This window comes from Cyphomyrmex costatus, unplaced genomic scaffold (genome assembly GCF_001594065.2).
Source record: "Cyphomyrmex costatus isolate MS0001 unplaced genomic scaffold, Ccosl1.0 scaffold36, whole genome shotgun sequence".
NCBI lineage: Eukaryota > Metazoa > Arthropoda > Insecta > Hymenoptera > Formicidae > Cyphomyrmex > Cyphomyrmex costatus.
Window position 1 is genome coordinate 234176 of NW_017277774.1, and position 26980 is coordinate 261155.

The 26980-nt window shown below is 34.6% G+C and overlaps 1 protein-coding gene across 1 annotated transcript in view; it reads left to right on the forward strand.

Annotated features, from left to right (window-relative positions):
• The first annotated feature begins 875 nt into the window (after window positions 1-875).
• The window catches only part of LOC108776365 (uncharacterized), a 141264-nt gene continuing 115159 nt past the window's right edge, over window positions 876-26980 (forward strand). The window contains exons 1-2 of the mRNA XM_018542964.1: window positions 876-1060; window positions 1716-2394. Coding sequence (XP_018398466.1) covers window positions 876-1060; window positions 1716-2394 — 864 coding nt within the window. The remainder of the gene's footprint in view (window positions 1061-1715; window positions 2395-26980) is intronic.

Sequence of the window (26980 nt, forward strand, 5' to 3'; positions counted from 1 at the left end):
AAGAGATTAAATATTTAAGAGAGTCATATATAAGAAAAAAAGTATTATTTTTGAAACTGATCTTTATAATGTTTATATATAAATTTGTAAATATAACAAATATTTAAATGCAATACATTAATTACTTTGTGAGAACACATAGTTGCATTTATACCCGTAGAAAGTGAAATATATCCATGATTGGTACGTCAAATATTGTTACGAGGAATTGGTGATGAGAGTTTCCATGTTTCAGAAACCCTAAACCTAACAAGGGAAAATTAGAGGAGAAATATCGACGTTGTATCATGTGTTTATACAAAATCCTATACTACTATAAGAGAGGTTCAGAATTATGTAATATCTATAAATATTTTGTTACACAATTCTTACTATCAATTAGTAAATTTTTTCTTTTTGTATTCTCTTCACAAATTTTACGAAAAGTCCGCAACGATGACATTAAATTTCTCTATTTGCGAAGTACAACAGCGAAACTAACTTTCAGTGAAGTCAAGTCCACTCAACAAATTGTTCCTACCTAAGGAAGACACACAAGAAGCAGACGCTGGAGCATCACGTCGATCGTCGCCGTTCGTTGATCAGTTCCAGCAATTGGCAACCAGAGAAGCGTTTTGAAACGCATAAAGAGGCGAGAGGGATGAAGGACTGGCCTTAAAGAGCTGGTCGGGCCTGTAAGGCCTACTGGAGGAGAAGGAACGAGAGGAACCGACCACCGGGAGGGTCGTCACCCCTTCCTAAAAAAAGGGGTCGAGGCCTGGCACCAGGTCAAAAGCTCGGTCACAATAGGTTGCCTGCAAAGCGTTGGTTCCAGGGGGTCGGAGGCGGAGGAGGAGGGTGGTGGCGTCGGGGGCAGCGAGGGAGGCGGCACGAGTATGTGCTGCGTCCTTCAAGGTGCCGAGAGAGTGTTCCCCTCCGTTGGGAACGGGGGGAAACACGGAACGGGAGTGGGAAGCGGCAAAGGCGCCGGTGACACCCCCGTGGGCGCCCAGGATCTACCCCTCGAGTCGCTCTGGGCAGCCGGCCTGGACGAGGGGATGGGATTTCCGCAGAGATGTTCGTATGCGAATCAACACACCACTCTCGTCGCGTCCTCTTCTATGAGCCACACATCTCCCGTGAATCCCGACGAGCTCTGGAGAGAGAGAAACTTCCCTCATAGGTATATATTATTTATAAAATTAATCAATAAAAGTTGAAAAATTTCGCTGACTTTTTAATATATTAAGAAAAAAAAAGAACTTAATCAATTTTCCAGTTAACATATTTATATCAAAAGTCTTTTTCAAATCAATTATTGATTTTTTATCTTCATGTTTAATTTATCTCAATACTAAGAAACTTTTAGTTTTGAAAAAATTTTACGGAAGTTTAAGTATATTACAAGTAGAACTAAAATAACTTGGATCTGCAAATGGTCTTTATTATTTTCCAATTTTTATTAAGACCTAACTATCAATTATTTATAAAAAAAATTTTAAGAAGCATCATTACAATTTATCATATTTTTAAACGCTGTGAAAATGATTTGATTATCTCACAAGCTTTCTTTGCATCTTTGCATTAATTTTATTTACAATCAATTCTTCTAATGCTTTCGTTAGCAATATATTTTTTGTTTCTCTCAAACAACAATTAGAACAAAATCAAATATGTTACCGGGTTCTTGAAAATACAAAAAATTCCCCCAATATCCTGCTGTAACAATACAATAGCGGCTATAGAAAGGCTCACTCGCACAGAACGCCTACGACCTCCACGGGAATCGGTTCCTCAATTACGGATGAGATATGGACGTCGGCGAACGAGCGGCGGTTCTGCCGCACCTCGACCACCTCGACTGGCATCGGATCGTCCCTGAACTTACACGAGAACAATCGCTCGTTGGAGTCGCGCGACGGCGATTTCTACTGTACGGATATCGAAGATTCAAAGGACACATCCTACCGGAGGTTCTACCCGACCACGCCGACCACTTCCGGTTTGGGTTCATCCTCGGATCGTCAATCTGTGGAAACGCAGTGTGGCTCCAGGGATTTACCGGATCATCTCTGGGCAGCCGCGATGGAAGATGGTTTCTCGCGTTTCAATGCCATGAAGTCACTGCAGACAATCACACGGCAGCCTCGTCCGAATCACGACTGGGTGAAGACCGAGCGTATCTCTAGGTTCACCAAGCACCGCACCATCAGTCAGTCGCCACAACACGAGCAAGAAATCTGGACGTCCAAGCTGAACGAGAGTGCAGTAGTTTCCGGTTATGCTACGCAGCGGAATCTTGGTCCACACAAGTGTCACCATCAAGCACGCAGGAGCTTTTCCACGTCGATCGTCGCGGATCTGGCTGTTACACCGGATGGATCTCAGCAGAGCCTTGGCAGTGGCGAGTTTTTGGTGAGTCTTGGTGTCATTTTGTGGTGTTGTGTCTTGTGCTAGTTATTTAATGTATTTTCTTATCTATCGTTTATTAAATTTTGAAGAATGACAAATATCTTTATGTTTCTGAACGCTAAGCGTAAGTTAAAATTACGCAAGTAATTTCTAATAACTAATACTCTCTTAAATATTATGTGGCTATATCTTGAGATTAAATAAATCGAGTTTATGCAGTTCTTATACCTATATATAGAACTAAGAATATGTGACGTTTGTAGAATGAGTCATAGCTTTACGGAAAGAATGTTTTTGCTGAAGTATCTAAAAATTTAGATAAATACAGATCTAAAAATAATTTTATTATATCAAAATAATTACGTAGAAATCTCAAAAATATTGACATGACATCAATCAGTTTGAGCGTTCTACATATTTATTTTAATTCAACAAAATTATTTTTAGATTTGTATCTGACAAAATTTTTAAATACTTCAGCAAAATTTTTTTCCCGTGCTTTTTCAAACAAATTATTGCTTTGAAACATTCTTAGAACCAATATACAGTTCGCACATTAAAGTGTTATTATAGTTATTATTGCCGCAATTGCATCACAAAATTCTTGTACCACTTACGGATTTAATAATGTCCGGTGTTTACGCACCGAACCTTTTTTTTTCACAAAGGTAGTTTCGCGTTTTGTTCTGTTGTACGGATAATCTTCCCAACCGGTTCGTAAAAATGCACCACCGGTAGGAAAGAGAATAAAATTACGAACCACCGTACTGTGCTGTGCGGTTCCTAACCGTTGATTATCGTAATGGCCTCGGGCACCCGAGGAAACGTCCTCGAGTGAAGTGGGCGACCGAGCTCTCAACCCTTTCCTCCTCGCTTCTACATCGCGCGGGAAGGGATTTAACCCACTGACTTATCGCGCCTGGCTTTGGATTACCTAGCGGCAAAATCGCGTAGCCTGGTCGCGAGACTCGTTCTTAGTTTTCTTTTCGTCGCGATGAAGGCTTTGACGCAAACACTGCCGGGTTCGTAAACTGAATTTATCGCCGCGTCGCGATAGCACGCGGTTTGTGTACTCTTTAAGACGGATTATGGACTTTCTTCTTCCGACTTCTTCCTCGGGCAATTTTCCGCGACAATTGAATATATATCTTGGAATGAGTCACGCGAGATTCACGCTTAAAACTGGAGTGAAAGCGGATTGGACAATGATATACTGCAGCTCTTAAATAAGATCAACGAAGCTAAATATACTTACATTGTTTAATACATCTTGTATATTTATGTATATATATTTCTATCGAATTAATTAAAGTTAAATAATTGATTTTTCTGGAGAAGTATATCTATTATCGAATTATAATAATAAAATTGTTAAATTAATATCTAAAAGATATTTGTCTACAATTAGTGGTTTTTTTCTCTTTTTTAAATATTGAACCAAAATTTAATATTTAAGAAAGGTCTCTTTCTTAAATATTGAATGTTTGTTCAAAATTTAATCCAAAATTTACTTATTTTTGTATAATTTAACTAATTTAAAACATATGATAATCATATTTGATCATATATGTTATATCAATTCCTTGATTTTATTGTTGTCCAAAAATGACGGGCGGAAACTCGTCTGTTGACGTCTCTTTCCTGAAGATTAAATAAATAAAATGCACCAAATAAAACATAAACACGAAAGCAGTATGTCCGTTCGTGTGGCGTGTAACTAAGTTGACAGAAACTATTAAAATAGTGCACGTTGTTCGCAGAAACTCGAGCACGCTTGCTGAATCTCGAGAAATTGTCAGAAGTGGGACGGTAGAAATTTTAAATCTGACTTTTCGCGAGCACATACACATACAATATGTCGAAAGTTTTATGAGCGATATCTTTTGTGTACTCGTTGACGCGAGAACGACACGATTGTATCACTCTGGTCTATATTCATTTTCCCACCCGAGTGTCACCCGGGTATTATTTTATTCTTATTGTTTACCGAATGTTGAACAAGGATGAAATGGTACCATAGGGAGCACTTGGGTGAAAATCTAAACATACTCCAACATAAATCTTTGAAATTTTAATATTAGGTTTATAATTCAGTGAATCGCGTAATTGTGAAGAATAATGTATTATTATGTTGTGTATTATAGTCTATTATATATTGTATTATTTATTAATACTCAGCATAGAAAATTTAAAAAGAATTTAAAAAGAAGTTAGTTGTATGCCATAAATTCTGAGTTAATTTTCAGATGCAAAAGAATTTTTTTTTAAACTTTTTAAAAAAAGGATTCCTTTTACATTTAAAAATGAACTCAGAATTAATAATGTACGACTGAATTCTTTTCAAACTCTCTGTGCTTTTACTCTTTGTCGCTATCTGTATATTAGATTTTTTGTAGAATTCATTTGTTGAATTTAATTCTAATTAAGTGAGTTAATTATAAAGTCGAGTAATTAATTAATCAAGAGAATTCGCGGATTATGTATAAATTATATCATTCATCACAAATAGAGTTTATATCCTCCTTATATGTCAGAAAATAAATAATAATACGTAGTTGATTGTTTTCCGGTTGCATTGTGAATAAGTTTTAATCGATTTTACATTATAGTCATCTGTATATTAATAAAGATTTTATTGTGATATGATCAATCGACTTTGCAGGCATATAAGGCTGCATAAATATAATATATTAACTGCTAAGAATAAAATTTTGTCCAATTCACTATATTCACATTACCGCTTATATTCCATCAATGTAGCACGTCCGCTTAATACAGCACGTTTTCTAATATGCGCGTTTACTCGTATCTTCTTCCAATAATGAGAGTAGATTCACATAATTGAATCGATACTATCCCGGTTGTAACGTGCATAGATTAAGTAGGATGAAACATGGAAGAGATAAATTGAATTGTAATTAAAAAATTCAGTTGTTTTCATCTATTTTAACATTTTTATTACACGAACAATATTAGTAAAAAGCATTTATTTAATCATTCAAAGAGGAGATATACATATTAGTAAGAATGTAATATTCATCACAATTATAATATAGTATAAAGTTCTATAATGCACACAATCGTAATAATAATAATAGTGTAATTATTAAATACTGAGTATAAAAGTAATGTACGTATAATGTTATACTGATATATGATATACTATATATAATAAAAGTAATAATGCATGCAAAAGTCGAAATATATCGTAGGGTAAAGTTTCCGAAATCGCATCAATCCCCTTATAAAGATTTATAACTCAGAAATTTTTCAGCGAAGCAGTGTGATTTTGGTAACCTTACTCTATATATAAATTCTAAATAATGTTTATCAAAAGAGATAATTGTTATGCAGCATTGATAAAGCGACGCGATATTTATGTCACTTATTTGGGAAATAACTATTGTTTCACGCGGTGCGTCACGTGCAACAAAGTGACGAGGCAGATGTTCATTTCGTATACGATGAACGAAAGAATAGCTCTGTCAAACGATGTTTGTTGTCCTCGTGTATACGTCCTCGCATGCAACATCGCTTGCAACAACGGAATCTAGTCTGAAATCTGTCCGGAAAACGATGTACAATGATGCGAGACATAAAAGCGCCATTCTACTTGGGGGATATTAGAGCCGGATATCGTGGTCCATCTTTTTTTTTTTTCATCGTGGTCCCACGATCTCCCGTAAAATGAAGGAGTGCGTCACGTGACTCTCGGTCGTTTCCCTCCGTTGGATAATTCCAACCGTCGGGATGCATCATTAATTTCCTCGCTCCAGAAAGTACCGCTGCTAAGTTGAAGTACGTAATTGATTCGGGTAACGAAATTTGTTATAGCTAACTTTTTGTTTGGAGATTGAAAGTTCTGTGTCTTGGAGAATAATATGTACAAGTAGCAAAGTAGGGAGGAAGCAAACTTTCTTGATGAAGAGTATCATTTTAATTTTTCATAAAAAATGTGAAACTGCGAATTTCGAACTTTAATAAAACTAAATAATTTTAAATTAACAAGAATAAGGAAACCGCAATAACTAACGGTCTACTAAGCTATCTACGGTCAAAGCTAGATCACAATGCTTATTTTGAATTTTATATACCGCGTATGTAGTTCCCAATCACGTGCCGAAAATTTTTTCAGACTTACAACGCAACACTAAACAACTACCGCAGTAATATTACTTTTTAGTTAAATTGCTAAAGCACATCTAACAATTATTTGATGCTTCTATATAGCATCTTATTAGATCTTTAATAATATGTTGAAAGACATATATTAAAATTTAACAATGTAAATGTTAAAGTAATGATGATATCCATCAGAGGTCTATGGATATTCGCAATGTTTCTCGCAAGTGCTGAAATACGCGCATATCTATATATATAGAATCTCGATTTAATAACTAAAACAGGCGTCTAAGGTAGATTTCCATTACAATGCCTTACTGATGAGTCCAGTAGTGGAAACCGGGACGCCAACTCGTGTATATTCTTCGCAATCTTATTTTTCACAGATTTTAGATTCATCATTACTTTAACATTTACATTGTTAAATTTTAATATATGTCTTTCAACTTCATCTTTAATATTATTAAAGATCTAATAAGATGCTATATAGAAGCATCAAATAATTGTTAGATGTGCTTTAGCAATTTAACTAAAAAGTGATATTACTGCGGTAGTTGTTTAGTGTTGCGTTGTAAGTCTAAAAAAATTTTCGGCACGTGATTGGGAACTACATACGCGGTATATAAAATTAACACATTATAATAAGCATTGTGATCTAGCTTTGACCGTAGATGGTTTAGTAGACCGTTAGTGGTTTCCTTATTCCTGTTAATTTATAATTGTACGGTCGTAATAAGGATTTTAATATTTGTTAAATAATTTTAATTTTAATATTAATTACACGTTATTGATTGTAAGATGAATAAAATGGACGGTAAGAAACACGTGAAGAAGCTTGTAAGCTATCGCGTACTATATTTAGTACTTGTTTTTGATCAAATACCCCTCACAAAGATTCTCTTTCTACCTCGCTACTCTTTGAATCGCTTTGCTTAATTAGTCGTCCCTTTCTGTGTGTCATCCTGTAGCTCTTTGCATCTTGCAAATAAACGCAAAGAGAAGCCAACTAGTCTATATTTGTACATCGGGCAGAAGGTATATCAACATGCGCACTTTGCTACAGGATTTTAACGTATATAATTCTTGGCAACCGGGCAAGAAGGACGATTCAATTAGAATCAATGGGGCCTTCTGCGCGCATTTCGATATTTCAACCGTTAACTTTTTTCACTTATAATTAGACGCTTTTACTTTCTTTTCGCGAAAGCTTCGCGATGCGACGGTCTGTAAGTGGCGCTATTCAACGCGTAATTAATATAGTCAGCGGGCACGACGAATATAAAATGTGTTCTGAGAGTTCCTTTTTACACCTGTTATACAGATATTTTGCAGAGCAGAAGAAAATACGATTAGTGGTAAAGCTTTGAGTCAATTTAAATTTGTGGCATACATTCTTTTGCAATTAAATTGTTTATGTTATACGATATATGTATATAAAAGCTTGATTTTGTTCTCCAAAAAGATCCGAAGAACGTCTAAAACTTAACATTTCAAAACGTTTACCGTAATTTTCTAACATTCATTATTATGCATGCTCGTAAATGTAGTAAATGATGAAAATAATGAAAGAGATAATTAAGAAAGGTAATTCTGAGGAATTTCAGCATCGCTATTGTCGTTTCGCAATTGAGTTGAAATTCTCTTCCGACTATGTTTCTCTTTCTTCAGCTTTGTCAGCACTTAAAGTCGAACAAAACAAAGATTCGGAGCTCTCAATATAATTTGCAATATGCGAGGCGCTCGTTTTCGTCTCACAAATAGTACGCGCGTCTCTCTTAGTACTCGAGTGTAGGCACAAGATCCAATTAAACTCTGCCGTGTTGGCGGAGATGATCCCTTAATCGGCGATATACATGTGTCAGGTACAGAGAGGACGGCGTGCGCCGACTGCCGAAACGGCATAAATCGATTTATGTCGGCGACACGAAAGTTGAGGCGTCGCGCGCTCGCAAGATGACTTTAATGAGGTCCGCACGTAATTATCCTTCGATTAATGAGCGGGCATACTGCCGGGATAACTACTAGCAAGGATTTACTCCAGTAATTATACTCGCTACTTCGACAGCTTAATGAGGAATATACCTATATATGGATATGTGTACCTTGATTTAGCTTGGTTATGGTCTCATCTCTCATGGATAAAGCGCGAAATCTTGGCTCGCTAAAGCGGAATTATCGACACCGAAGAAAGAATAAGTTTCTTTTAAAAGAAAAGCACAACTTGTAAATAATAAATAAACACCACGATAATGATTAGTAATAAATTAATGAAATTTATTTTTATAAATGAAGAAAACGGGAATCCATTAACTTTTGTTCAGAAGGAATTTTTACATAATGCGACAATTTATGTTGCGTTCATTATATATTTTTAACTATGACAATAATTCATTAAGATAATAAAATTTTACAGTCCAACGAAAGTATCGGATTATTAAATATATTATTCTGTAATGTGTAATTAATACTTTCAAACAATAGTTTGACTCGCAACATTCCGAATTTTTCGAGTCAGTCGCTGGAAATTGTTCTCACAAACCTTGTAAAATGAGTATATTTAAAAAATCAATTAAATTATTTTAAAGTTAACGACGAAAATAGATTGATTTTATCGTAAAATAACAAAGTCGACAAGATTTTTCTATAAACCAGAAATTAACATTCCTATTGCTCAGTAAATTTCACTGAAACGCATTATCGTAAGAATTTTATTTTAAATCTCTATATTTAACACCGACGTATGCTCGTTTGTCAAAGACGCCTGAATTTATGCGAGTCGAGCTACGTTCGCCAATGTCGACAGAAAGATTCTCAACAGCATGACTTATTGCCTTAAATACTGTCGCGATAAAGCTGTGAATGTATAGTCCGCAAACATTCACCGTGAAAGATATTGCACTTTTTCTCTGTAATAATTCTGCGAAACTCTCTGGAAATGGCCTGTATATATAATTTTAATCTCTCATATTTATTTCGCCTGATAAATCTACTTCATTATACATTTTTAGATATTTCGAGCTCGGTAAACTAACTGTAAAATACAAAAAAGTAGAGGTTGCACTAACAATGAGCCTTTTTCTTTAATTTGCTTGTTTATGCTAAAAACTTTAACTCTGTTTTCTGAAAGATTTATTTTTCGAGAATCTTAAAAGGTAATGTGAAAAATAGGATGCTGTGAACTGGCGTTCTTCTCATGAATAATTCGCAATAATTTGCAATATATTTACGAGATAAAAATAGTGATTCTTTTTCGATAATTAACATTTAGCTGTCACAAATCGCATCAATCGCGGTTTAGCTCAACGCTTAGTTTATTTGTTTTAGAATGCGTGTATAGACTTCGTAAAAACAAACAGATGTCTATCGGTATTTTCCACCGATATCCGAGTCGATATCAACAACAAATCGTGTTTTATTAACAAAAAAACATTTGATCGGGTGTACGTTTTATACATAGACACAGGATAGAACAGACTGAACATTGCCAACTTTTCGTTGTTGTCAGTGAATGGAACTGCTATATGGAAGAGGGAATGTACAGTTTTCTCTATCTTCCCGCGCTTGTATTGTTTGCTAGCAAACGTATATATGAGATATTCTTTTAATAAATAAATTACATTGATACTAAAATTGATAAAAATATATTGCGTAATTAGGAAAAACGAGGCATTGAAAAATAAATATAAGAGATTTTTTAATTGCATATAGAGTGTCATACATGTATAATATTTATATTATTAATTTAAAAATAACAAATACTTATGAAATGACATATTATCGCACCCCGTACATTTTCGCGGCATTTTTTAAATTAAATATTAAATAATATTACGTACACAATACACTGTAACTTGTCCCAATCTGTTATTTGCTCTACCTTGCTGACAATTAAATTTGCTGGCATGTCGGTACGCTCTCTTTTCTGTCGCAGTCACACCATTCGTGTAGACATTACGTTTTTTTATAGAGAGAAGCAGGTAATATGCTCCGTCTATCCATGGTATTTATAGTTCTTACATAAGACTGTTTCAAGTCTTCAAATGGCACCCGTGTGAAGCTGGCCCCCCAATATTAAAAAATCGATTTTTTTTCTTCAAGCATTTGTTTACTCATCGTTTGCTCACGAATGCTCAGTTGGAATTTTCGTTTGCTCACCCTTAGTTAAAAAAATATACGAAAATTATGTTTTGGGGGGCCAGCTTCACACGGGTTCAAATGGCACGAATTCATTAGAGGGCCGTATTAACAACTTACATTTTAAGACATTAAAACGGTCTTGAAATAAGAACGGCTTAATTTTTTCTTTTGTTAATGATAGTGGATTAATTTATTATTCCGACATTCCCGATAAATTTCCCGATAGATCGATCCTTTTGAAGAAGATACCTCGACGACGAAATCGGTTCGGTCGCTCGCAGACGAATGACAATGACCTAATTAAGTTCATCATTAATGCATATCGCACGCGAAGTCGTAACGCGCGCACTATTTCCTTTCGGAACGCGTTTGATTAAAATCCATTTATCATTGAAATCGCTTCCCATTTCTGACTTTTGTAAACGGTGGAAACATGCGACGGATTTTCCTTTAGCCTTACTGTCCGATTCACCATCCGTTCTCCTTTCTCTCCTTCTGTCTGTTTCTTCCCGTTTTACTATCCCGAAGCGGAAAGCGACGATAAAGTGTGAATTAATAATCGCCCTGCCTCCTTATTCCGATTTTCGTCTTGTTTCCTCCTGTCGCGCTGTATTATGCAGCATCTGCTGACATTACATTGCATAATAAGAGTGTCGCGAGATGGGACCGTTTATCTACAGACATCGTCGTCGTCGCCGTCATTCGCGTAATTCTTTTTTAAGACCTGCGAATTTTTCGTAAAAATGAGAACAAATGATTCTCTTTCTTACTTAAAAAATCTTATGTTTTCCGATAGAGACAGTAAATGCACGTGGAAGTACAGAACTCCCTAGCATTCAGTCATCTCTGCTTCTTCTCCTTATTTTTTCTATCAAACGAAAAGAACTGTAAATTCTTTATTTTCTCACTATGAGAGATAGTGATTAAAAATAAAAAGATGTTTTGTGATAAAAAATATTTGCATTGTACATAATATGATATTATATTGTATACAATTTTTTGTATTTAATATTATACGAGTATCTTTTCTTTAAATATTTAATTATAAATAAAACATTTAATTCACGTAACGGTTGTAAATTTATCCAGCAAAAGATCTTTCTATTATAAAATAATAAATGCTATTATTATAGAAAGACTCTTTGTTAAATAAATTTGCAATATTATGTTACAAATATTGTTTTATTTACAACTAAATACTTCAACGAAAAAAGAGGCGAAAGATTTTAATAGCGCTATTTACTTCACTAAGAGCAAGCTTGTATGGATCTCATAGTGTATGATAGTCGAGACACTTTGTTAATCGATGCTAATATCGTGTTGTGTTGCTACAAGGCTCGTTAAAGCTGCGTATATTGCAAGAGCAATATATGTATATGTGAAATGTGACGCGAGAATGTCAATTTTCCTCGGACGCTGAAAATGAGATAGCCGTGTACCTTTGAGCGACAATTTTACAAGGACGGTTTATCATAGAAATGTATTCTCAGTATCTGTATATATAATATATGAAAGTTATTGATGAGAGAACTCTCCCCGATGAATTTATTTATAAAATTGAAAACGAGTTAAAATATAAAAAAAGTTAACAATCTATATTTTGACTATTTATTTATTTAAGAACTAATTTTTTTGTGAAAATAAAGGAATTCAAACCGTTGAAATTTATCGTGAAATCTTGATGTGAATAGACGGAGCAAAAGTTTGTGGATAAGATATAATATCTGTCGATACTGTTCGCACAGCGAAAAGTGATTGGTCGTGAGAATTTACTTTCGTTAGCGGCGTTTCCTCGCCGGAAGACCATTCCCTCTATAGCTTTTTCCCTAGGGGAGATAAGAAAAACGAAGTGCAGACAGAATTCGAGAAGAGGTGCTGCAGCCGGATCTTGACTCTTGATTACTTGACGAGCCGGAGGCTCGAATCGATAATCGGTACATTGCTGGTGCAATCTTCGCCAAATGATAATGTGAGGAATCCGTTTTTTTTTTTTTTTTTTTTTTAGATACTAAACAAACTGCTATGCGGATAGCAAATTTCCGTCGTCAAGCAAGAAAGAAAGACAATTGTTAATTTTGGACCGTATAATCGCATGATTTTATACGCTCAGCTATTTTTAAAATTGTTTTAAAAAAGATTTTTCGAATATTCCTTTCAAAGCGTTTTATTTTTTCACATCTTTTTAGTTCTACAACTTGCAAAGATTTTTTTATGCAGTCGTGTTTGAAGTGTTCATTTGTAAAATAATGGCGAGATACTTTTAAGGAGTTTTAAGGGAAAATATAAAAGATATGTGAAAGAAAAGGGTCTTTATTTTAATTCGGTTGTATTGCAACATGACCATGTTGAATGTCATCGATCATGTTTGAAATTAATAGCTGAATACTATAAGTGTTTAATTCAGAATTTATAATACGAGGGTACAAAATATTAATTGACATATGTATGACGTGTCCATACGTTTATTATCACGATCAATGATTTCACAGTTTTCATGTTAGTCGATCGTTTTGAAATACGAGAGATTTTTTCATTCGTTTTCAAAACCCTATTAATAGAATGTTCCAATATTCACGTCCATACGAATGTGTTTTATTCTTTCATATCGACCTGGATATTAAAACAAAAAAATTTTCATTTCCAACGTATTGTAAAAAGTTTTTGAAATTTAAAAGCGCAATCTTATGAAATAATTTTATTTGAAACTACGGGAATCGTATGTAATTTTCAAATTTATCTGTATAATTCGAAACATCTTTATTTAAAAAAAAATCAGAAATTTTATACGCGATGAAGAGACCCAGGAGGGAAGGGAAGAGGGGGAGAGAGAGAGAGAGAGAGAGAGAGAGAGAGGGAGTAGATAATAGGTATCAAATTCAGGCATGTTCATGCGTACGCGACAGGACGACGATGTATCTGATTTATTACTTACGTGTTCAAGATAAAGGGTGTTATATACGTTACATTAATTACTAGTTCCTTCGATCAATCGCTGTTCTCAGAACCACCTGTTGTGTTAAAGGACTGATCGTGCATAATCGTCGGCAGTGCATGCATGTCCTACCGAGTGCATCGATAACGTGTTATCGTTACTCTAGTCTTCTCTCGAATTAATGGGTGCCTTGTTAACAGAGCCAAAGCATAAGTCAGCGATCTTAAGGTGCAGTTCTTTATTTGCAGCCGCGAATTACCAACAAAATTAAACGATTAAAATAATCGAAATATTTATATTAGAAATATAATCTTTTACTTTTGCTTATAAGCGAATAACAAATGAATGAATTATATCACTCGTATGATGACGCATTACAGCCCTTTTGATACATTGTGGCGCGGACGATTTAATTTCGAGTACCCTGGATTTTATTAATTTATCAATTCGTAGTCTAGTTTACGCACAGCTGTTGAAGTTAGCGCAGCGGCCATTTCTCGGCGAACGAATAAATTCGTGAATATCGTCAAGTGTAATCGTCCTGTCAGGGCCTCGAGCTTCCGTTGTCCAGAATTCTGCTGGATCTAGATACGACAACTGACAATGCGGATGAAAACGTTGATTGGCATAAACCATACCCTCTCTTGCAGTAGGTCCGATCTGATAAGGAATGCGTGAATCCGAATTTGCATTAGATCAATCGAGTAGCTGGTTTGAAATTAATCTCTACTTAAGTTGTGCGCGGACACGAATCGTGTTGCGATGCATCAGTTTTTCTCTTGGATCGTTATTTTTGATTATCATTATTGCTGCATGTAGGTATACTGTAAACTTTTTACATACTGGAATTATAGATTTGAAGCCTCCTAAGTAGCAGTGATTATATTACAATGTTAACAATAAACATTATTATTATTATTTGTAAATATTAATCATATATTTATTATTACTGTATTTGAATTGATTAATTTTGCGGTTATATGAAGATTTCACAGTCTTCGTACAATATTTGAATATCGCATGTTGCATATTAATTTGATTAAATATTAATATGTAAATATGTCAATTTCAATTCATATGTACGATTTATTATTTATTATTGATTTTTTTGTAGCTAAGATAATATCGACTTTTATCGCTGAGAGATAGAGAGAGATATTTTATCTATTGATTTCGGGTATGTTAACTTAGCACCCCAACTATAGTACTCAGGAGTTCTGATTAGAGTTCCCACTTCCTTTTGCCGAAACGAAGAGTTCCCTATAGTTAATAACAAGAGTTCCGCTCAATAAACATTTTTTTTACATTTTTTAAAAATGGGGTGCTAACTTTTTATCGAATTTCGAGGTGGAATAGTTCTGAGCGGCTTAATAGCTATCTCAACATACCTATTGATTTCTTGTATGCAAGTCTTTACGTGCACTATAATTATTTGCAAACGTGAGACAATTTGATTCTACTAATAGAATGTTTTTATGTAAAAAAAATTGTTAATTCTTTGTTTTATAATATAAAAAATTTAAATAATTGATTAATTATATTAGACTTGAAAACAATTATACTAAATGTAATGATAAATTTATATTTTGAATGAAAACATTTAAGCTATTTTATTGTTATTTTTTTCAAACTCTTTAACATTTTGAAAGACCAATTTAATAAATTGAACTGTTCTTTACACTACCGTTAATTTCATGTTCTTAATTTACATAAAATATTGTAATATTCTTAATTTATTAAAATTATACAAATTATAAAACTAATAAAAAATAGTAACACAGATATTACTTTATAATATATAACTCTTCGTTTAAATTCAATATAAACTGGTTTTTTCAATTAAACAATAGGTATAACGTTACGCGGGAATGGGTATAGTATATCGTATATCTATATTAACCTCATTATTAGTAACGAGGTACTATGAATATTCTAACTAAAAAAAGCATTAAATATTTCGTATATGATAACATTCATCACATGACCTTGATGTTGTTAGCGCGACTGCGTACACAAGGTTGCGCAGGTTACACTATCAATCCAGCACCGATACTCGAACGAGCAAGTGGCGCGTGCCGTTGCGTGTGTCGTCGCATTACCTCTCTGAATACGATCGCGACAAACCGCTATGATGTAGACGTAATCATTTCCTGTAATCGAGCAACTATTAGTCCGCATTACCTTCGCGATCAACGACTCGCGAGCGTACGAGGTGACGAGTCATTTATCGACGTAACATTATCTACCTTTCGGAATGAAAATGCAACGTTACTTTGACTTTAAAATACCAAGCCTTAAAATTCTCTTTTTCTCTTTTTAAAGCCGAGAGAGAGGAGAGTTTTAAACCTTGCTTAAAATTAAAGTAATGTTGGTGGGTGCTACTATCAAGCCTAAAACTTTTACGAGAAGAATTATTCATTAAAGTGATAAAAAGTGTGCCGCGCGATCGTAATTGTATTTTCGTGAGTGAATGCAACGACGAAATCTGCAGAGAGGAGGAGACCAGGGAGGTATCAGGCAACCGCGGAGTAACCATGGGGTAGATAACTTATTATTTATTTTATTTTTATTACTATACTTACATACACAGAATAGTAGTTGTGAATAAATTATTTTAAATTATTATATGCGCCTTATAATAGTAATTTTATGAAATATTTTTTTGCTTTAATTCGAGTTTTTATTTGTATTTCACAAATTTCCGCTGCCACGCATCTATACACGTTAATTAATAGCATAAAAATAGTATAGATGAACATAATTTTTCGTAGATCAGATATTATGTAATCGTTTGTCTATACCTATTAATAATTAATTATTTATTTTTATTATATTATATAAAAATATATAGACAATATTAAATAAATAATAAAAAAAATTGATCTTAAATTTTATAAAAAAATATGTAAATCTCTGCATTAGTCCGCTTTAATTGTTTATAATGAATCTATTGGTGACCTGGATTTTCCTATTAGGATTTTGACTGTGTGATTTTAATTAAATTATTAGAATACATTATTACAGTATTGTACAATAGTTATATAGAACACACACTTTATATTTAGTATTTGCAAAAGATATTTTTGGTATTGATAAAAATTGATAAAATTTATTTATTACACACACAATAATAACAACGGTTGATATTACATATTATAATATACAACGGTCGAGCGATATTTAGACTGCCCACGGGGTGGTGAGGTGAGGGGGACAGCGAAAGATGAAGCCGATTCGAAAATCGGCCGAAAGTTGCATCGCGTGTCGAGCGCCCTGATAATATATAATTAATAATACTCACAATACATAGATGTTATCATTTTATGAGTATTATGTACGTGAGAAAGAGAGAGAGAGAGAGAGAGAGAGAGAGAGAGAGAGAGAGAGAGAGAGAGAGAGAGAGTATTATTTCTTTTGTTTCAATGTATATTATGTTGATCATGATAGTATTGACAACGAGTTATATTTTCACTAAATACATTATAACTGCGATCACATTATTGCTTCGCTCGCATATTAATGAGAATGCAAAACCGGTCATGAACAATTTCTAACTATTATATTAACGTACAATACTACGAAAGCTTTGTAGTACATTTACCGTTGTGTGAAGGTATGCAACAATAATAATTCTCATTACGATAATAATATTCCGACCTCAAAATAAACATTAACGTAATTTACTTTTATTTATATCTCTACATACTTTGGCTCCGGCAAAGTGTTATTAGGTATTTTGAGGATATGATATGAGTGCATATGATAACGATAGCAATAATAGATAAAAATTAATAATGTTTTATGCTGGTAATAATAATAGATAATTAACAATATACATATATTTTGATATGTATCTTACACAAATGTACTCGTTTAATGTGTAGATTTGCAAGTGCAGATTTTCAGATTTTCTCATTAAATAAAATACCAGTTTTACAAAAGCAAAGAACTGGACTATTATTATTTTAATTTTCATTTTTTCTATTTTCGAAATGGAACGAGTCATTTCATATTCTCACATGTTATACATCGCGTATAGTACACAAGCGTTTCCATTTTTGCCGTAATAAAGGGCGCAGCGGTGTTACTATACAGTTAATGATTATTTATAAGAGAAACCGGAATTTAAATATATATCTCGGGAAAATTTCCGGCAAAATTATTGCAGCTATGGATTTTTGTAAGAATAAAGTTTTGGAAAATATACATGAAAGATTTTTATAAATATCATAATATTATATTTTGAAATAATTTGATCAATTTGGCATAAATATAAAAATAGACATATATAAGTAAATGTAAACAATTTCTAGTTCAAATTTAATAAAAATGATCTACATAAAAAATACATAAATATCTAAATACCTTCGATCTTGAGGTTAAATTAGAATCTTTAGCTTTTTACATATCTAATCTTTAAAATTTTTGTAATTCATTCATTATATAATCACAAATAATATAAAAACTTTAATTGCGAAAATACAGAAAAATTTTAATATTATTATAATGTAACATAACTTTATGAGGAAATTACTACGTCGACCCGCCATCAGAGGTCTATAGATATTCGTTAAGATTCTCGCAAGTGCTTTGATACGCGTATATCTGTATATATAGAATCTCGATTTAATAACTAAAACAGGCGTCTAAGGTAGGCTTCCATTACAATACCTTACTGATGAGTCCAGTAGTGGAAGCCGGGACGAAACGCCAACATTACGTGATATTCTTCGCAATATATTAGATTGATTTAAAGATTTTAATGAAAATTAGCTCATTGCCCTTATTTCATTATATTAGTAGTTTAATACTTATTGAGCCTTATCATAAATATTTATGAGGAAAGTTTAATGCCGTCGCGCCATCGTGCATACGATGACCGCCTATAGAGTGTTGAATTAACCCTCTTTCGCGTTCTTCAAATTCCTCCGATGTTCGCTTCGATCCAACTTCGTCTCGAATCCGTTATTTGAAACAACAATGTCGTTGGAACTCAGAAACGGCGATTCCCGGACTCACGGACCAAGTTCGAAATAATCGGCGTCCAAGCGATCCACGGAGCGAAACTCTCTCTTTCTCTCTCGCGCTTTTTCTCTGTTACAAAAACATTCCGGTGTATAAAACGAAAAATTCCGGAATGTCGTATTCCGGAACGTCGTGCCGATCTACGTCCCGACGGAATTCTATTTGGGATAAGTTACGACGACGCGGAAAACGCAGCAACGTCTCGCTGTGGAACACACGCGCGTGCTAAGTGTCTTGCTAACTTGCTCGTGAACCAGGATATTTCTCATTCGCTCCTTCGACAGTTCCCTTTTCGTTACACAAGCTCATAAAACCACCCCCGGCGGACGAATCCATCCCGGTTACGAGTCGAAAATTAGGTCTCTCGTTGACGTCAATGACGGGATACGAGTGAGAAAAACACGGGCGACCGATCGACGACGACGACGACGTGCTGCGCGAACCGACGATCGAAGCGGGATGCTGACCTGCAGCGTCAGCAGGGACATGTGCACTTGCTTGTAAATTTAGGATACGGAATCGAATTACACTTCCCTCGGAAGCGTTTCGAGATGAGCGAGCGAGCGCTGTAGGTTGCAGAGAACAGATGACCGTTGATATAATTGGAAGTTAATAGCAGTGAAATAGAAGTGCGACGACGTTTCAAGTAATTTTCCTGTTTGTAACAGAAAATTTGATACTTGTGCGAAATTATTGTCGATGATAAATTGCACACATTTCGCGTAGAGAGAAAGAAAGAATTTAATTAGAGGAATTATTTTTATTTTAATAACTTTACAAAGATTATAAAAACGGATGAAAAAGAAAACTTAATTTCTTAATTAATTGTGGATCTTCTTCTTACTCTTATCGATTTAATACATATAAAAATATAACATCAGCTTTCGAATTCCACCGGAAAGGAAGTATCTAAAAATTTAGCTAAATACATCCGAAAATAATTTTGTAATTGTCTTTATGTACTATCAAATTTGAGAGATTAAATGCAATAATTGATATCAATTATCCACTCAATGTTTTTATAAATCGTATTTTTATGCAAAAGCTAAAACATTTAATTTAGCTATATAGTATATTTAAGAACAATCCTTATTGTATCATTAAAATAATTACGTAAAACATTAAAACTAATTGCTAGAATGTTAAAACGTTTTGCTCGTCATGCTTGAGATTTTTATATAATTATTTTGATGATTCAATAAAATTATTTTTATATCTCCGTATTTAAATTACTTTTAGATGTTTCAACAAATTCTTTCCTTCAACAATTCTTTCCGTGCAGCAACAAAAGATAATTTATATAAAAATTGTGAACAGATAATTGATATAGATTCATTGCGTTTAATCTGAAACATTATCGTACATACAGATATTTGAATATTAGTTTATAATCGCAATTGTATAACTTTCTATCGTATTCCGAATCACTCCAGTAGCTGGTTTGAGTGTTTCACGAGATATTGCGCAAACGCTTTCTATCTAATAGATAAATAGAGAATAGAGAATAAACACATAGCTGATCAAGCTAAAACCGGTTCAGTCCCTTATTGTGCCGCCCGCTGTAACAATTTCAGTATTACACGGTCAAACGACGCGATATAATGCAACATGATAGCCGTTCTGTTTCAATTGCAGCGGATTCCGATTAACACAAAAGAACTCAATGGAATAGGGAAATTAAGCTTTTCACAACAAAAAGCAAACGTTTAACAAACGTAACAAACTTCTCTAGAGAGATAGCTACAAAAGTATCTTCTTTCAAAACCCGCAGGGTAGGAGTTTGGGTAGTTTATGGGTGGGATTTACATTGTTTTGTTGCAGAGCGCGTAATCTCATCTCCTTTCTCGGCGTACAACGGTAATCAAGGAGCTCGAGTACAGTGACATCTTGTCACAATCGACTCCACGCTTCTCACGCGCTCTGTACGAGGATATCTTTAAATTATGTACGCTCGACCGCCGAAAAAAATGATCTTGCAGTTATAGCGAAAAATTATTTATACATACGGAAAATTAGCTAAAATGGATAAATGATCAGCAAGCATTGTGATATTAGATATGCCTTGTAATCAATACAGACGACAGAGACAGAATTGATATCTGAACCATTTGTTACATTTACGGTGAAAATCTTTTTGTATAACGTTCAATTAGATGACGGTGTGACTGTGATTCATATTTGATTATAAGATTTAAATTTTCTTGTATATATTGTTAAAATACTATGCTATAAATTCTATACGTGTACGAGATACACAATTTTCTACTAAATACAAAAAACAGCGATAATTCTAGCTGGGGCAGCAACATATTTTTTGCGTGATATCGGCGATATAATGTCTTATTGATGTGCTGAAAGTAGAAACTAATTAAATATCTCGTCGTAACCGGAGACATTATTTGCATCATGGAGCGTAGCTTCCGACAAATCTCGTTTATTTTTAATCATTTGTTTCCGATGGTATGTCTTGTTAGTCGATATTACATTAAATATCATGTTTTACCAGTATCAAGCTATATCCGCTAATCGATTGCGAGATTTTTAATTTGCATCGCCGTCTATTTCGCCGTAGAATATGGAATTGTGATCGCTTAAATCCGGTGCCGCATTCCCTCGCCGTTTTTAGTTTATCGCGTATCGAGGGAGTATCTCCCTTTTCGAGATTGTCGAAACGTTAATTTTAAATATCGCGTTTCCAACGGAGCGAAGAGAAACGAGATTTATACTGCGATTTACATCAGTGGCATAGCTCATCCATTAGTCGGTATAGTATTGCGTGCGCGTATGCGCGTATTGCAAGATTTACATTAAACTGCTAGAATAAAGAATGTAACATCAGTGAATAATATTTTTCGTAGAAGAGATATTCGCGCAAGACCGGATATTACCTGGATATGAAACATTTAGCAATTTACGACGTGAAAAATTGCACGTTGGTCTGTGGTTTTTCATTAATCGGCTATCGACAATCGATTACAAAATTCGAAAAATGCGAACGTATTTGCATCAGCTTTAAAGTATAGTTCGAACAATTATCTTCATAGACAATATGTACGTCGATATGAATTGTATTTTTGTCGGTTTTGCACTCATAATTTTTCCGTCCTTTTTGCGAATCAAATCAGGAACGACATTTCCTAAGTGGAAAACCGTTGAGATATGTTCGATGAAAACGTTCGAATTTATACTGTTTCCCGCTGATGCATAGGATTATGTGTCCATGGGATATGTCCGGTGTGCAGAAACATGAGAAGATCGAGCGGACAACCGACGCGATCTTTCATTTTTTAATTTCGCCCGTATTTCCACACATATACAATAGGATACTACTATGTATTTTTGCGGGAATAACAAGCCTGTGCTTTTGTCACACGACCCTAGCGAAGTTCGCAGAAATATTTATCGCTTCGGGATAAAAGAGAATATCATGGTGTGCACGACCGAAGAGAATAATGATGCTATTTTTGCATCTGCATAGTATATGCTTTTATTTACAGAATTGAGCTCGCGTGACCGTGGAAAATGCCGGAACCAAAAATTCCAGCTGTACCCGTTTCTCAATAAAATCCTGTTTCGTTTCAATGCCGAAGGCCGTCACTTTTGTCTTGTCAGTGGTATTTTCGTGATCTGAAAAAGAGACGCCAGAAAAATACGTCTAACGTTGCATCGATCTTAACCCGTCAATTTCACGGCTATGTGAAGTTGGCCCCCCCACTATTGCAAATCTAAAAATAACCACGACCATTCGTTTGGTGGTCGCTTACTGACGTTTGGTAGTCCATTCCCGACTTTTGGTAGTCGAAATTATAACCGGAAATATAAAAAAAATGATATACGCGCGTGAAGTTAGTCCCCCCATTTTTAAAACTCGGCTTTGCAGACTGCAAATGCAACAATGGCTGTAAGCAATCGTTTGGTGGTCGCTTACTGACGTTTGGTAGTCAAAGATATAATGAGAAATATCAAAAAAAGAAAAACGCGCCTGAAGTTAGCCCCCCCCCCCATTTCTAAAACTCGGCTTTGCAGAATGCAATAATGGCTGTAAGCATTCGTTTGGTGGTCGCTTACTGATGTTTAGTAGTCCATTCTCGAGTATTGGTAGTCAGAACTATAACTAAGTGTATCAATAAACGGCATATGCTCATGTATTTTACCTGATTATTTCTAAAACTCGGCTTTTTCGATTACATATAATATATAGGCTAGCTGTATTCCAAAATAAAATTTATAATAATATACTTCGTAATTCACTGTCTATGAATTGACATTTATTTCTATTTATGCATTTGAATATGTATTATTGAGTTAAAAGCGATGCTTTATACATATTCATGGAGGACGAGGGAAAGAGCATCGTCTTTTGATACAGAATGATTCCATTCATCACAATCAATCACAGCGGTCTCGTTCTGAGGGAGAAACAAAGCGTGCTCACAGAGCAGTCGATAATTTTAGTCCGTGCGGTAACAGGTGCATAGCAACAGCATTAGCGTTTTCCACGGCAATAGATCTACGCTGAATCTCCGAAATAGAAGCATCCTCGACAGTTCGGGCGTTTCGGGTTTACGCCGACGAGTGGCAACTGAATACACAGCTGTGGTTCGTTTGCTCTTCCATGTCGGTCTCGGGTTACCGGCTCCGTTTGGTCGCGAAAACGACGTCCGTCTTCTCCTCGAATCTCGCGGCTCGTTCTCGCGGTACAAAGAGGAGACGGTAAGACATAAACGCCTCACGTCCGTACGTGTTAGAATAAATTTACTTCGTTGCGTGTACGAAGACGTTCAAGTGAGAACGACGCGCGCCTCGTCGCGCGCCTCCTTTACGCGGCTGATACCGAAATAGCGGAGTGTCTTTCATTTTGCACTTTACCGAGTATGCCGCGGCGTGCTAATGGAATGCGAAAGCATTGCGTTCGTACCGCGAACACCGTTATTACCCTGCGTTTGTTATTGCCGTTGCGCGCGCCCGGATCTGTCATACATAGTTTTTCATGCCTTTCGTGACTGTGCTCGATACGCTACTCATAATTGATTATAACGAATAGCTTTTGGAACTACACTGTGTAACTTGAATTTGATTTGTAGTGATAAGAGAGAATTTTGTAGTAATAATAACTGATATTTGCCTGAAATAGTATTTCATATTTTGCTGAAATTTTAGTTTTAGCTAAAATTTTTTACTCTATAATAGATATGCCATTTTTTTTTAGTACGAAGTCATATATATACATATAAAGTGAAGTACTTTCCCCAAAAGATAGTTCGTCGCGTGCTTAGTGTAAGTAACAACATATGTATATTAAAGTGAAATTGAATTCGATTAGATATAGTATAAGAGACTTGTAGCGTCTCACAGTTTTTGAACATGGCCGGAGACGCTACCGCGTCTCCTGATCTAAATACATAATATATCATATATATATGTATGCTTATTAGTGTATTAGTATAAGATTATTCAGTTGAAATTTAAATTTACAAAAGCATACAATTATTTGCATGAGACACGAAGAGTTGCAAAGTGCTTTCTCCGAAAGTAGTTCGTTGCGTGCTTGGTATATTAGTATAAATAACAACGTATAAAGTAAAACACTCATTGAAATGGACATCGAAATACATAATATTATATGTATGCACATGCTTGTTAGTATTTTAGTAAAATATTATTCAACTGAAATTTAAATTTACAAACGTACAATTAAATATTTGCATGAGGACGCGAATTTGTGAAGTGTAATACTTTCTCCAAAAGATAGTTTATCGTGTGATGTATTCTCCATATGTATTTTGACACTTCCGTGATCGAGAGACGCGACCTCGAACTGTTATAGCTACATGACGTTTAACCGTCTGGTAAGTACAATTTGGTATAATTTCAGAGTCGAGACAGCGCGAATGCGGTATCGAGCTGCTAAGCTAAACTCGCTCGGGCCGTAAACCCTTTTTCGTACGATTGCGGAAGCTCGGCTGATATTTTGTCGTAACCCCGATTCGGCGCATCGTGCATTGAACCTCGATGCGCCTATACCTTTCGCCTGAGCTGGACTTTTTCAGTAGATATAAGTACACAAAAGAAATAATTACAATAATTCATTGAAAACCGTTTGTTAAATGATAATTAAATATATTATTTGAGGTAATTTTTAACTATAATTGCGTAAAGCCGTACAATGTCACGTATTATGATTTTAATAACGGAGAAATTATGTTTGAGAACTTGCGTTCCATATTTATCCACATTGCGCGGAAGGTATATTGTTAAAAATATTTCTTTATTACAATACATTGCAGAATGTGATTGTCTTTACGATTTCAAAATATTATCCGCATATAGAACGTATTATTATTTCTACAAGTATATAATCTTTTTCTGTCGAGATCCTTGCATTTTTACTATTTTCAAGAAAGATATTTGAAAATTGTACTTACATGTTACAATTAAAATATATTCCAATAAGCAAGAGACATTTTGAAACATTCCAGCGACATTACAGCAATGTTCCAAAATGTTTCTTGCTTATTAGATTACGTATGTATGCATGCATATCTAATATAGTTATTATTAAATTACGTAATCTTGAGTGACCAAAATATTTCGTCAAATTATCATCAATAAATCAAGATAACTCATCTTCAAATAAGAGCAAACCTTTTCTCTTTTCTCTTCTGGAACGGAGAAGTTATCCGAATTAAAAGGAGAAGATCACGGTGTATATCTCTCTTTCTCTTGACGTAGACAAGTTAAGCGCAAGAAAATGCAGCTACAGAGTCGCGCGACAGTCGCTCGGAGTGTGGCACGTGGCCGACGTGGCGTGGCACACTCCGACCGTCGGCCGCGGTCACGCGACATAGCATTGGGGAAGGTCAGCGAGGAGGAAGGCGCGTTCGAGTCGAAAGCGTAGGTAGGTATCGCTCCGCTCTGCTCCGCGTTCGCCCACGGCGGCGCTCACCGAGCGAAACGCGCACGCTGCATGCAGTATCCACGCGATCTTTAACGCGAGTACACTCCTGCTCGCGCGCGAGTAATCCTGTTATCCGATTCTTGTCCGTCCCCTGTCTTTCTTGCATCGGAAGATGTAATTCCGTAACACGCTCCGAAGAAAGAGCCGGTACGGAGCAGCGCGCTGCGCGTCCGAGTATAATTAACGAAGACAACAATGTGTCGTAGACGGTGCATAGTGATTAGATAAGGAATGTACGAGCGATGGCAGAGAGCGGTGGTTAGTTTCTCGATGAGTCTTGCGGTGACAATGTGTCGTGGTTGCATGGAGATGTGATAGAATTATTGCGGTTTGTGTCTCCTCCACAGTGTGTCTCCTATTTGTTATAAATAATTGTTGATTATTAATGATACAATTAAGATATATTGTAATAAAATATTCTTTTTATTATAAAAAAGATAATTAAAATATTTTCTAATTATTAACTATAAAATGGTTAGTACTTATAAAATATTTTAGTTATTAATAGAATAACATTTCAAATCTATTAACGAGTGATCGCTACAGCTATGACGTAGAATGTGTTCAGTGACTTTAATGCCTTCTCGCCTTCATATGGCTAGCTAATACTTAACCACTTATCGCGAGAAGTAAGTTAAAGTATATGATAGATTTTAGGTTAATCTTCTTCTATTTATTAGGTACTTCTGTGATAACTAAAATTAATCTGTCCTTAACAAAAAAAAATATATTAAACACTAGATATCCTACATTAAACATCTCTTTCTGTGAGGATGACCTGTTCGGTCAAACGATCCATTCAAATTTTAGTTTCATAATAATTAATACAAGATGAATATATTATAGAAAGTAACATGAATATTTTGTAAAAAAATTAACACGAAAATGTAACACTGACACACAATTTGTAAGTAAGCACATTTATATTTGTAGAGTTCATTAAAATTATATTTATATATATTTCAATATATAAATTTAACGTCTGTCATATTTTAAATTAACACATTTTATTCATTTATTTTAGAATTTATGTTTTAGAGAACATTATTATTTATTGTTTGTATTAATTTTATGTTATTTGTTTACTTACTCATAAATTGTGTTGTTTCTACACTAAGAAATGTAGTAACACAAAATATTCAATTAACACATTAAATTAACACTTGGATATGTTAAAAATTCAACACAAAATTTTAACAAAGATTTGAGTGGATCGTTTCTAAAATAAATACAAAATGTTTTTTACTGTATAACTATCAAATTAAGATTATGAGGAAAAATTTATTTAAGAATTTACACGAGAAGTAAAATTTTGTCGTGTATTTGCTCCTCTAAAATTCCAAGCTTATTGTTACACCGGTCTTATTAATGACAAATTCCACGCTGATGTGCAGACGGCGAGTGTCCTGTATGTG